Source organism: Bos mutus, chromosome 16 (assembly GCF_027580195.1).
Source record: "Bos mutus isolate GX-2022 chromosome 16, NWIPB_WYAK_1.1, whole genome shotgun sequence".
Classification (NCBI taxonomy): Eukaryota; Metazoa; Chordata; class Mammalia; order Artiodactyla; family Bovidae; genus Bos; species Bos mutus.
The window spans coordinates 19,950,623-19,964,464 of NC_091632.1; the positions used below are offsets into that span (position 1 = coordinate 19,950,623).

A 13,842-nucleotide genomic window follows, 5' to 3' on the forward strand; every position below is an offset into this window, starting at 1 on the left:
CTTGCTATTCTTTGGAACTCTGCATTCAGATGCTTATATCTTTCCTTTTCTCCTCTGCTTTTTGCTTTCCTTCTTTTCACAGCTATTTGTAAGGCCTCCCCAGACAGCCATTTTGCTTTTTCCCATTTCTTTTCCATGGGGATGGTCTTGATCCCTGTCTCCTGTACAATGTCACGAACCTCCATCCATAGTTCATCAGGCACTATATCAGATCTAGTCCCTTAAATCTATTTCTCACTTCCACTGTATAATCATAAGGGATTTGATTTAGGTCATACCTGAATGGTCTAGTGGTTTTCCCTACTTTCTTCAATTTAAGTCTGAATTTCGCAATAAGGAGCTCATGATCTGAGCCACAGTCAGCTCCTGGTCTTGTTTTTGCTGACTGTATAGAGCTTCTCCATCTTTGACTGCAAAGAATATAATCAACCTAATTTCGGTGTTGACCATCTGATGATGTCCATGTGCAGAGTCTTCTCTTGTGTTGTTGGAAGAGGGTGTTTGCTATGACCAGTGCGTTCTCTTGGCAAAATTCTATTAGCCTTTGCCCTGCTTCATTCCATATTCCAAGGCCAAATTTGCCTGTTACTCCAGGTGTTTCTTGACTTCCTGCTTTTGTATTCTAGTCCCCTATAATGAAAAGGACTTCTTTTTTGGGTGTTAGTTCTAAAAGGTCTTGTAGGTCTTCATAGAACCGTTCAACTTCAGCTTCTTCAGCATTACTGGTTGGGGCATAGACTTGGATTACTGTGATATTGAATGGTTTGCCTTGGAAACAAACAGAGATCATTCTGTCGTTTTTGAGATTGCATCCAAGTACTGCATTTCAGACTCTTTTGTTGACCATGATGGCTACTCCATTTCTTCTAAGGGATTCCTGCCTGCAGTAGTATATATAATGGTCATCTGAGTTAAATTCACTCATTCCAGTCCATTTTAGTTCACTGATTCCTAGAACGTCAATGTTCACTCTTGCCATCTCCTGTTTGACCACTTCCAATTTGCTTTGATTCATGGACCTAACATTCCAGGTTCCTATCAATATTGCTCTTTACGGCATCGGACCTTGCTTCCATCACCAGTCACATCCACAGCTGGGTATTGTTTTTGTTTTGGCTCCATCTCTTCATTCTTTCTGGAGTTATTTCTCCACTGATCTCCAGTAGCATATTGGGCACCTGCTGACCTGGGGAGTTCCTCTTTCAGTATCCTATCATTTTGCCTTTTCATACTGTTCATGGGGTTCTCAAGGCAAGAATACTGAAGTGGTTTGCCATTCCCTTCTCCAGTGGACCACATTCTGTCAGATAGTACATAGTAGAGTGTAAAAAAATACTGGCTTCAGCAATTGTCTTTCTGCTAGACCCTGAGCTTCTTGAAGAGTACACTGTATCGAAAATTTAGGAGGTGTTCATAAATGCCCTCTGAGTAAATGAGTAGGTGAATTTTTCTTTCCCAGAATAGTGATTGTTCATTCTGAGTCACTTTCAACTCTTGCTCATTGCAGTCCCTCTGTCCATTTCTTATCCCAGTCTCCCTTTTCCAGCCTGGGTCTGGATCAAGTCTATACTGCTGTTACTGACAGAAAGAAAGAAACCTGCACACAGTCATCCCCAATGGTCATAAACACTTTAAAGATAATATATATAATCATCCTGTACTGGAACACAGAGGCCAGAGATTGGGAACATCACCAGATTTGCTGGGGCAAGAAGATATAAAGGGGTTCACAAGCAAAGTCCAAAGGAGAGTTTATTGCTGCTAGTGATATGTATAGGACTTCCATGTGACACAGAGACGGTAAAGAACGAGCCTGCGATGCAGGAGACCAGAGTTCGATCCCTAGGTCAGGAGGATCCCCTGGAGAGGGAATGGCAACTCACTCTAGTATTCTTGCCTGATAATCCCATGGAAAGAGGAGTCTGGCAGGCTACAGTCCATGGGGTCGCAAAGAGTCAGACATGACTGAACAACTAACACACACACACAACACACACACAGACAGAGTGATAAGTACTGATGCTAAGAACATAACAAAGACTAGAAACCAAGCAATTACAAGTACTCCTGGTCAAACATGATCACAGTAAGTGAAGTTCTATAAAAGAATGATCAATTACACTAAATCAAACTTGTAGAATGTTTTGAAGAATATGGAACAAAGAAAATACTGAAACCAGAAATCTAATAATAATAAAAATTAATAAAACAGTCAACATATACTTCTAATGACAGATTCTAAATTATCCAGAAATTTTGCCTTTTAAGATAATTCATGGCAATAATTAAATTCACAGTTGAGCTTCCAGATTACAGGAATAATCTTCATTTTTCTTTCTTGTTCCAAGGATCCCATTCCATGGGGAGAAAGGTATAAGGAAAAACAATAACTTCCATGAAATAAATTGCTTAAGGCAATGGGTTGGTTTTTTTACCTTTTACAATTTAAACCCTTTCATGTTGTGCTTTGAATACACACACACACACACACACATATACACAAAACCAATTTGAATCTATTATCCATAAGACAAATCAGAAAAAAAAAATACTGCAGAGAGTAGACTATCAAAAGAAAAACACCTACATATGTACTGTGACAAATTATATTAGTGTACCATTCATACCAATTTTATGGAAATCAAAATATAAACTAAATGAGTGGAGATTTCCTGTGCTGGCCTGCTTCCCAATTGGCTCCTGATCTCTGCTGCCACCGTCTCTTATGAAGTTTCCTCTCACAATAAGTAGAGATGACCTGTGCAACCAACAGGATATATTTATATAATATGTGGCCAGGTCAAATAACACACTGTGGCTTCTGCCTTTCTCTGTCTTGAATTGTTCACCCTAGGAAAAGCCAGCCACCATATCATGAAGACATTCAAGTAACCCTAGGAAAAGCCCACCAAGGAAGAGCTGAAACCTTTTGCCAAAAATGAATGGACTTATAGGCGTGTGAGTTGGCCACCCTTGAAGCTGATCCTGCAGCCTTAATCAAGCATCCACTAGGCAGCATCCCTTGCAAGTATCTCACTGCAATGTGATGAGAGACCCTAAGGCAGATACACCCAGAAAGCCATTTCTGAATTCCTGACTCATATCTACTGTGGGGTAAGAAGTGTATTTGGTTGTCTTAAGCCATAAAGTTTTGAAGAACTTACGCAGCAATAGATGAGTAATATACTCAATATAATTTTTCAAACTTTGAAGATGCCTTCTTTAGGATGGCTCAAGAGCAGGGACCATGCTTGGGAATTCTGATTAAAATTCCACAGAATACACAGACTAAAAATCTAGCCCTTTTCATCTTCTGGTTTTCAACTGGTATTAATGAAATTGACATCCTAAATCAAGCTTTCAATTAACCATCCATTCTTTCACAAATTAAAACATCACTGGTTCCTAGATGATGCATAAATATCCACTACTCATGCCTGCAAACTATAATGTTATTTTCTCATTTTTAATTAACTGTTAAGACCAGTGAGGCAGTATATACATCCAGGAATACTAGTTAAAACTTGTGGATGGGGCCACTAAGAGGGCTTTAGAATCACAATTCACAAAAACTTCCATGGGATAAATTGTTTAACTGGGGAGGAGAGGAGGGGGAAACCCCTCCACATATACTTTCTAAGTTCTGGGAGGGAGGACCACATTCCTGTTTTGAGTTTCGAAATGCCAAAAAAAGCACACTCGCTCTCCCCTGGGTACTGAAAACAAATAGAAAATAAACAGACCAAGAAGAAAACTATTAAGTATCACTTTTATTAACTAGGAAAACCGAACGGGAAGTGCGAATACCTGAGACTAAAAGAAGACTCCCTCTCCCTTCCTGCTTCCTGTAAAATTCGGACCAGTGTAGGCAGAGCAGTCAGAAAACAAGGCATTCCTCTTGACTCCCGCAGTGGCCTTGAAGGAGCGCGCCTTAAACTCAAGCAGGCTCGGAGAGTAAAGAGAAGTACGGAGGCCTGGAAACTTAACAGACGCCTTGAGGAATCTGAATCGCATCAGTCAAGTGCCCTGAAGCTCCACACATTCAGGAGCCTTGGATATTAAAAGCCTAAATGTAAGCATAGGCTCTTCTCCCCACTCCTGGGCCCCAGCAATTCACCATCCACAGGAATCTTACAGCCACAGCGCGGCGCTGCTATTGGGAATACGTAGGTTAAAACAAAATTAAAAGGAAAAGAGTGTTCAGATCATGGTGTGATCTGAAGAGCAGACCGCCATCTGGAAGTCCACCTAACTGACAAGCGGCCCAGAAACCGCCTAATCCCGCGGACTCGGTTAGAAACACACTGCACCCAACCCGTGGCGAGAGGCTGCCCGGAAGGCAGAGCCGGGCCAGAACCACACCCTTCACAGAGCAGGCTCAACCCCGGGTCCGCCCACAGAGTCGCCCCGCCCAGGCTCGAGAGGCCCCCGAATCCTCCGTCCGTCCCGCCGGCTGCCCCCTTTCGGTCCCGGAGTGAGGCATGGAGAGTACCCACCGAAACGTCAACTAACCCCTCGGCTTCCCTACGTTACTTACCAGAGGCCGCGCCGGTTGCGATTTGGGACGCCCAAACCCTGAGAAAGGGACCCCGAGCGCGACGCCCGCTGGGAAATGTAGTTCTGCGCTCGGAAGGTAGCTGGCGCTCGAACGCTCCGGAGCATTTGTTTGAAGTGAAGTGAAGGCGCTCAGTCGTGTCCGACTCTTTGCGACCCCATGGACTGTAGCCTACCAGGCTCCTCTGTCCATGGGATGTTCCAGGAACGTTTGTTTAGCTTTGCATTTACTTCCTCCAAGCCCTTGGCACCACCCCCCCGCCCCGCTCCGCCCCGAGCGGCGCGGTGCACTCTGGGTATTGTAGTTTTGATTGCGTTCGGTGGTTGACGGCTAGAACGGAGACGCACGGTGGAAACGGAACTCTCTGACCTCATTGGACGCCATCCCCCAGCATGCTCCTGCGCAGGCGGGGCTGTCGTCGTAACGCCTCGGGGAAAAGGAAGCGGACGGGACCGCGAATTGCTGCCTGTGGCTTTTAATTTTTCTGCTGACTGGATTTGGTCACTGATTCTTCATCTTTTGTCTGTTGCACGCATCTCGCCCTCCCCATTTGCTTCCCCACTTCTCGGATCCGGCCCTCTGGGCTTTCACGCCATTTCTCTCACTCCGCAGTGAGCCCCTGCTGGTCCCCGGGCGGGCCTGGCAAGGAGGCGGTAACTATGGAGAATATGGCGGAGGAGGAGCTGCTGCCCCAGGAGAAGGAGGAGGTGGTCCAGGTCCCGGTCCCGACCCCGACCCCGGACTCGGCTCGGGTCCCAGCGCCGGCCCCGGATTCGGCTCCGGTCTCGGCCTCGACCCCGGCCCCGGCCTCGGCTCCGACTCCGGCCTCGGCTCCAGTCCCAGCCCCTGCCCTGGCCCAGGCTTCGGCCCTGTCCCCGTCCCTAGCCTCTGCCCCTGATGAGGCTGAAAGCAGTAAGTGCAGGGAGGCCCAGATCTTTCTGCCGCAGGAGAAGCAAGAAAGTGCGCCTTGCTGGGGAGTAGGGGAGGCCCTTCTTCACTGGAATGGTTTTTACGGGGGAAAAGGCAGTTTTAGCGAAATGGGGGGAGGAACGAGGGACCCGTATAGCGGTAAAAACGGGTACAGGGTGGGGGACGGCATCTCCACAAACCTCGGGGATCTCACAGGGAAGGATCTGTGGAGGCCAGTGGTGCTGCAGGTGGAAGGAAATAATGGGATCGTGGACGTCTTCTTTAAAGGAGGTCTTTTTCTGGTACAGAAATTAGAAGTTACACCTCATTTGGTAGTTTCCCTCTCAGCCCTGTCTGCCATATTTCCCTGTGTCCTTTAAAATATGATAGAGTAACCGAGTTTACTGTAGTAGGTGCTAACTGCCAAGATTTAGAAACCGTTGCTGTCAATTAGGTTTTATGTCTAGAAATAGACACGAGATGGGGTTTTTCTCATTTTTTCTTTAGCAGCTTGCCTCCAAAAAGAATTTGGGGCTGACGAGTAGTTTAAGATAGAGTGACTAAATTATAGATGTTTTCCCTCAGACGTAAATACGCATTGAGTTTTGTACGTTTCTCCAAGTCGGCTGTCGAAAATTAATAGCCTGTATTAATTGTGCTTGCATGTTTTATAAGTGATGGTTTATTAGGCCATAAAAGAATTTAAAAGATTGATAAGTAACACTTTATCAAGAATCGTCTGAACATTTTTAAACGTAAGCTCTGAGAAACTTTTCTTTAAAAATTTTGTCCCCAGATTGACCTTTATGCTTTTTCTGAATCATAACAACAACAAAAATCTTAATTTGTTGTCTTTCCTACTTCTAAGCCAGTTTTGAGGTTAATGTGTAAAAAAAAAACACATTTCAGTAGTTATAATCTAATAGAATTATTTCTGCAATTTTTAAACAACATACAGATTGCTAAGGAGTAGGGTGGATCACAGAAAAGACCAAGGTCAGAATGCCTCAGGTGGGCCTCTCCTCATCCCGGAAGATCAAAGCTAGTTAAGTGCTAAATAAGGCCAATTGTTTCTTCCGAAACTGCAATGGGGGAAGAGCAGATAAACTCCAGAGTAAGATATCCTCCTAAAACTCACCTCTAGATATGGTCTTTTTATGTGCTTGAGCAGCTTTAGGGGATGTATGCTTTCTCCATCTCCCTACCATCATGAATATGTTAAACATAGTTTGGGAAGATTTATTCAGATATTCCAGAATTTATGAGTATTTAAAGAATGTGTGATGTTTGAAAAACCTGAAAATGCATTTCTGGAACAAATAGTGATTAAGAAATTGGAAATGCATTAGAAACATATTAATCACATTTTAAAAATTATTTTTAGATGGTCTAGTTAGCCCTTTGAAATCAGTCTCATATAGGCAAGATGAAGATGGCATATCTGAAGTAGAATTGAAAATTGAGGAAGAAAAAGAAGTTTTAAAAGAACCGCCTAGCATCTTGGAATCATCTGATTTAATAAGAGGTTTGCCTATTGACTTCTAGATTATTAGCGAGTTACAAAAAGATCGAGTGATTTTAAGTACAGATTGATATCTACTGTCTTGAACCAGAAAGTGACTTTAGAGATGTGCTTAGGCGTTTTCATGAATCTTTAGACAGATCTTTAGAGTTTTCTTCAGTAGTGGACTACAGGATTTTCAGTTTTCTAACTTACTGGGCCCCTTTCACTTACTCTGTACTACTTAGTAGTTAGAATGATTGCAATAAACACGTCGTTAGTAGTACTATGTATCTGGTTTGACACACACAGATCTTTGAAGTATGGAAGCCAGTGATTTCAAATTAAATAGGTTGGTTTGTACATATGTAATGAATGTACAGATTCATTGCCTGAATCTTACTGTCTGGGCCAGTAATTAAAAGTTTTCATCAAATGGGAAAACAGTTTATCTGTTTATAGAAAGTGCCTCATTGTAAGTCATTTGAACAATACCTGATATAAGAAATTAACCAATAGCATTTGTTGCTGTTTGTGTTTCTCATTTTGGAATTAGGTAAAATATATTTTAATAAATTTTAACAGGAATGTCTGATAGGGCTGAATTGAATTCCAAAATTTTGACTCAGTGTGCTACTGCACCCAAAAAGACTAATGATTTTTTTTTTTTTTTAAACCAGTGCCTGCTGTGTGCAGGTTACTGCACTAGGCATTTAACATAGCCCTTGGCTTCTTACTGCTTATTTGTAGATGAGACAAACAAGAATGTAGATTATATAGAAGAGAAACAAAGCAACTGGGAGTGAAGCTTGGAGAGAATAGGCAGGAAGACAGCAGTGTGGAGAAATTATATAATCTAATTATGTAATATTAAGCCTTGTGGTTTATCCCATTGACTCCTAACTCATTGGAAATCTTTTCCTATCAGTTACCATCTCTGAGTCATATATTCAGAATTCTACTTTGTTTTTTTTTTTTGTTTTTTTTAGAATTCTACTTTGTTAACATTTCTTTCCATAGGGCTACAATATTCAGGTCTCTCCATCCTTAAAGAAGCAAGTTAAAATCCCATCTCTTTTTTTTTTTTTAAATACTAGCAGATTTCTTGAAAAAAGTAATCTATGCTGATTTTCTGTACTTCATTTCTCTTTCCAGTTCTATTTGTACTCTAAAAACGCCTCACTGAACCTTCTTAAAGGTCTCCAGAAACTTACTAAATACTAAATCCAGTAGTCTTTTCTTGATCTCTACAACTATTTGTGATATTTACTGTTAAGCACTACTCTTTTACAGTCCCTTCTTTCCTGGCTTCTGCATTATCTTGATTCTCTATACCATTTTTTCTTTTTGAAGCTACCCTCTTGATTCCTTTTCCTCAACGTCTCCTATCCCTCCACACCTCACTTCAAAATTGTATCCATTTTTGTTAATCAGTGGTGGATTAAGCGGCATTGGGGAATGCATTCCACATGCTACTAATCAAGAATATGTTAAATATATTTTGGAATGATTTATTCATTTATTCCAAAATTTACAAATATGTAATTTGAAGAATGTGTAATATTTGAATAACCTGAAAATGTGTTATTGGGACTGAGTTTTGGCTTTTTTATCCTCAGTTTCAAAACATTTCCCCCTAGGCTTTCTTACTGATGCTCTTAGTTTCACCTAACATGCGTATTTATGAGTTGTATCTATTCAGCATCCCTCCTGACCTTCCACTACAATTCAACTGCCTACTGGACTTGCGTACCTAATTCCAGCAGTAATCAAACACACTGTGTAAAAACTGAATTCCCATTCTCCTTCCTCTTCCTTTCTGCCAAAACTGTTTTCCTCTTCCTTTTTATTGGTTAATAGTACTTGTATCAAAATCTCAATTGTTCTTTAATCTTCACCCTTTCACATCCCAAGTCCTCTGCTGCTTTTCTTTACCTTCTGTTTTCTAGTACCTTTCCATTACTAATTTCTCACCTCAATTATTGATCTTTGGTACTACAACTACAGATTCTGAAATGCATTCAAATCATATCATTTAAAAGATTTAACATTACCTAAAGAGTATAGTTCAAACTAACTTATATAAAATTTATGCCTCCCATGATCTGTACTACATTTTTGGCTGCATTATCTTTCTACCAGCTCTATCCCCCAAACGTACTACTTTCCAGCCAGGAGTGGTGGGGAAGTGGCTATATATTTTTACACCACATGCCTTTGTTTATTTCAGTTACAAGGTTATTTCAGTTTATAAGGCCAGACACCAAATCTCTACTTACTGAAAACCTGTTTATACCTTAAGTCTTGGTCAAACACCACTTCAGTGAAGGCTTCTTAGAGGCAGTTGTTGGAATGAGTTATTCCTCTGTAAACCCACATCATATTACCTTTACCCTTAAGTCTTCATTCATCTTGCCTGGTGTTACAGTTAGTAATTAACATGTTTATCTCTCACCCGATTGAAAGTTCTTTGAAAACAGGAAACCTGGCTTCAGTGTTTTATACAGACTAGAAACATTTTCTGTAAAACTATATTGAATAATAAGATAAAATTTGAAAGCTGTGAGGTTATGCAGTGGCAACTCTTTGACTTCTGAGACACACTTGTCATTTACAAACTGAGTTTTCTGCCTAGGTACTAAGGCACTGTGCTATAGGAAATGAAAGTGTAAAATTCTGTGTGACGTGATAAAATGAAATTGAAGATGGAATACATATTGTTAAAGCATAATTTCCTAACTCTTAAACTTTCCTTTCAGAGAGACACATCTCAATTCAAAGGCAGCTTGCTGATTTAGAGAAGTTAGCTTTCGTAACTGAAGGGGATTGTGACTCTGCCAATTCACTGAACTCAGATAATCTTGATGCAGGTATTTCCATCTTTGGAGGGTTTCTGGTTTTTTTTTTTTTTTGGTCAGTTTCTAATGATTTGTCATCTTTCTACTCATGAAAATTTTGGTAAGCATGAACTTGTTTATTTCCTCCAAGCTAGGGCAGAAGTAAGATAATGTTTTTTAACTTAGGAAATGGTACCCTTCTATATGTAAGGGCACTGTGAGGTAAGTTATTTCACAACCCCTCAAGGAAATTACAGTGTCATGGATATATAAGGGCTTTGTTAGGAATGAACGTTTTACTATGAGTAACAGAAATCCAAAAAATCGTATGGAGGCTTTTATTCTGTCACAAGAAAGAAATCTCAAGACTGGCAAAGTAGAGCTGGTACAGAGTTTCACAGTGTTGTTAGTGCCCTGAGCTCCTGTCGTTCTACTTTATCATCCTTAGTGCTTGGATTCCATCCTCAAGATCTCCTCATGGTTTTTTGAAGTAGAGAGTATATTTTAAAAATTGTGCTTATACTTGCTATGTGCTATATGTGAAAGATATTTGCTGGATTAAAAATTGAGTTATTGGGACTTACCTGGTGGTCCAGTGGCTAAGACTTTGTGTTTCTAATGCAGGGAGGCATGGGTTGGATTCCTGGTCAGGGAACTAAGATCCCACATGCCACACAGGATGATCAAAACAAAAACACCCTGGTATAGTCAAATAAATTTTTTAAAAATTGAGTTACTGTTTCTGTATATTTTATTGATTTAAACCTGGATTTGAGATTTATTTTTAGTACTATTAAAGTTATTATTAAGATACATTACATTTCTAATTAAATCAAACTTCTGTTTTGATGATCCATAATCTTTTTAATAATATGTTAATGAAGAAGGAAGAATTTAACAAATTCAGTAGTAGGATGTGTGCCGTGTGCTTAGTCAGTCATGTCTGACCTTTTGTGACCCCATGGACTGGAGCCTGCCAGGCTCCTCTGTCCAGGGGATTCTTCAGGCAAGAATATTGAAATGGGTTGCCAGGCCCTCCTCCAGGGAATCTTCCCGACCCAGGGATCAAACCCACAACTCCCACATTGCAGGTGGATTCTTCACCATCTAAGCCACCAGGGAAGCCCAAAGCCACTGTAATAGGATACAGAGTATTGCATCCAATCTGCCCCTTCCTTCTTTCATTTTTTTAATTCCACATGTTAACTGTTTTTGTTGCTGCTAGAGTAGAATACCAGAGCTGATACTTTTGTCTGTCTAGCTCCTATCCCTCTGTAAGTGTGACAACTCCTGCCTTTTCCCCTGCCCAAAGTGCAGAACGACATTCTTTCTGGAAGGCATTTTGCCTGGGGGGATATCATGTAGTTTATCATTTCCTCATCTTCTCCATACCCAGTGGTAACAGGGATATCAGCTCGCCACAGAGAGGAGAGTTTTAGGATGAAAATCAGTCACTGACAGTGTCCTAAAACAATTATTGTTAAGTACCTGCTGAGGCAAGAATGACTTCACCTTAATAAATATTAAGAAAGATGTTATCTGAGGAATGTGTGTGTGTGTGTGTGTTTTGAGAGGCAAGGATGAGAAAGGGTCCCCTGTTAACTTCTTTTGTAGGCAAATTTAAGCATGAAGAGCTGGTATATTCTCTGCTTTATTGGTTCTTTTTTCATTAACAGGAAACAAACAGGCTTGTCCATTGTGCCCCAAGGAGAAATTCAGAGCTTGTAATAGTCACAAGCTTCATCGTCACCTTCAGAATTTACACTGGAAAGTCTCCGTCGAATTTGAAGGTTTGTATTTTTGTACTTACTAAAAAGTGATGTAAATGAAATTCACGATTTTGTACTAGTTTTGGAATTTTACTGACAACATAATCAAGTATCTTCAGTTTAAAATTATGAAGGATATAATGCTCCTCTTTTAATGTATTTATTAATAAAGGACCACATAGTTCTCTAGGCAGTAGATATTTATGACACCAGTAGTTTAGTTTGACAAACTATTAAGTATCTGTTCTGTGTTGGGTACTTGGCTTGGCTCTGAAGGCCCACATTACTTAATGAACCATGTTTTCATAAGTTTTACTTTTCCTTTTTTTATTAGAACAACTACAGTTTTTAATTAACTACGATTAATATTAACTCCAGTAATAGTTTTGAAGGTATAATAAAAATAAAACAAGAAAATAATTGGTATGAATATTGGAAAAGAGAAGATAACATCTCTTTTTTTCCCTGCTGCTGACTTAAAAATGAACAGAGTTAATGAGAGTTTTTGGAACAGTCGTGAGATATAAGATAAATATTCAAACTCAGAGCCTTTCTCTACTCTTGATAAATGGAAATGAGGGGAAAAAAAAGTTACAACAGTGACAAAAACGGCACAATTTGAGGGAGTAAGTTTAACAAGAGGATTCAAATGAAGAATGAAGTTGAAGGACAAAAAGCACGATTTTACCAAGTTAAAAGACTTCCTAGGGAGAGTTATTGTTAGATTCTGAGGTAGTGAATTATGGATTATATGTGTTTAGTTACTCAGGCATGTCCGACTCTTTGTGACCCCATGGACTGTAGCCCGCCAGGCTCCTCAGTCCATGGGATTTCCCAGGCAAGAATACTGGAGTGGGTTGCCATTTCCTTCTCCAACGGATGATATATTACAGCCTTTTTTTAGAAAGAAATTTGGCAACATTTAAAAAATTTAAAATATTTTTCCTCCAGGCACTCCCTCTGCTAAGAGTAAAGGAAGCAATAGACAAAGATGTACAAGAATGTTCATTGCATCATGTGCTTAGAAACAAAAACTTGGAACTAAAAATCAAAGATGATTGAATAAATTATGGTACATACGGACCATGAAATATTATGCAGCCATTGAGAAGAGTGTATTAGATCTATATTAGCTTGCTTGGAAGGATTTTCATGGTAAACTATGAAAATAGTAGTGAAAGTGAAGCCGCTCAGTCGTGTCCGACTGTTTATGACCCCATGGATGGTAGCCTACCAGGCTCCACGGTCCATGGGATTCTCCAGGCAAGAATACTGGAGTGGGCTGCCACTTCCTTCTCCAGGGGATCTTCCCAACCTAGGGCTCGAACCCGGGTCTCCTGCATTGCAGACAGATGCTTTACCGTCTGAGCCACTAGGGAAGCCCGAAAATAGCAATATATATGATAAAAACAAAAATACTCCCCTCCCCCCAAAAAACCCTAAACATGTACATACTTAAATTTGTATATGATTATGCAAGTACACTGACTGTGAAATGTGGTTATCTGGAGTTTCAACCAGACTAAATGAAACAGTCATTATAAGACACTCCAAAAAGAAGGCAGAACTATTTTCTTATAGTATTGGTAAAAGGTTGTCACTAGTTACTTAGAGAAAAAGTGAATTAGAGACTAATTCAGAAGCCATAGTATCTTATGTTTAATTATTTATGAGAATGTGTAGTAAACCATATTGACTTCTTAACAAAAACGATCTCATTTTAATTACAAAGGTAATGAAGTAATTGCTTTATATAAGCCATTGTTTAATCTCTGGTCTCTCGCCTCCAGGTTATTCCCTTCTGTTTGATGGTTCATGGTATTCTTTACTGTCATGTTCTTTAGGCTGTTGCGTTCTTTCACATGATGGTGATCTGGTAGATGGGGAATATGATAGCTTTTGTCTTTGTGAACAGGCTTCAAAGTAGTTGGCAAATATGTTGAATAAGATCTGCTGAAGGAATAGAAATGAGATGAAGGACAAAATAAGAATGCCTTACCTAACTGGAGAAGACTGCATTAGACGTGAGAAAGAAGAACATGTCTTCAGATTTAGCCATACGGATGTTGAGATTCATCTAGTGGAGGGAGCCTGGAGGGCACATAAATCTGCAAAGGTTTGGGCTAGAGATACATATTTGGGAGTTGTCAGAATACAGATGGTATTTAAAGCTGAAAGTCTGGATGAAACGACCTTAAGAGTACATATAGGTACAAAGGAAATGGTCCAAGGTCTGGGTCCTAAGACACTTCAGGATACACAGCTAAGAAA

The 13,842-nt window shown here is 40.2% G+C and overlaps 2 protein-coding genes across 16 annotated transcripts in view; one reads left to right on the plus strand and one right to left on the minus strand.

Moving 5' to 3' along the window:
- SWT1 (SWT1 RNA endoribonuclease homolog) overlaps nucleotides 1-4,829 on the minus strand; it is a 107,635-nt gene extending 102,806 nt beyond the window's left edge. For 11 of the 13 annotated variants that reach the window (XR_011467219.1, XR_011467218.1, XR_011467216.1 and 8 more), the window contains exon 1: nucleotides 4,538-4,829. The gene's annotated coding sequence lies outside the window, so the exon portion shown is untranslated. Of the gene's footprint in view, nucleotides 1-3,807; nucleotides 4,509-4,537 lie in introns of those variants that run through there. The other 2 variants (XM_070384796.1, XM_070384793.1) reach the window with 1 other exon arrangement.
- A 171-nt stretch (nucleotides 4,830-5,000) lies between these two features.
- The window catches only part of TRMT1L (tRNA methyltransferase 1 like), a 34,600-nt gene continuing 25,758 nt past the window's right edge, over nucleotides 5,001-13,842 (plus strand). The window contains exons 1-4 of one of the 3 annotated variants that reach the window (XM_070384803.1): nucleotides 5,001-5,467; nucleotides 6,849-6,989; nucleotides 9,725-9,835; nucleotides 11,479-11,592. In XM_070384803.1, the coding sequence (XP_070240904.1) occupies nucleotides 5,215-5,467; nucleotides 6,849-6,989; nucleotides 9,725-9,835; nucleotides 11,479-11,592 (619 nt within the window). In that variant the 5' untranslated portion in view covers nucleotides 5,001-5,214. The remainder of the gene's footprint in view (nucleotides 5,468-6,848; nucleotides 6,990-9,724; nucleotides 9,836-11,478; nucleotides 11,593-13,842) is intronic. The other 2 variants (XM_070384802.1, XM_005893102.2) reach the window with 2 other exon arrangements.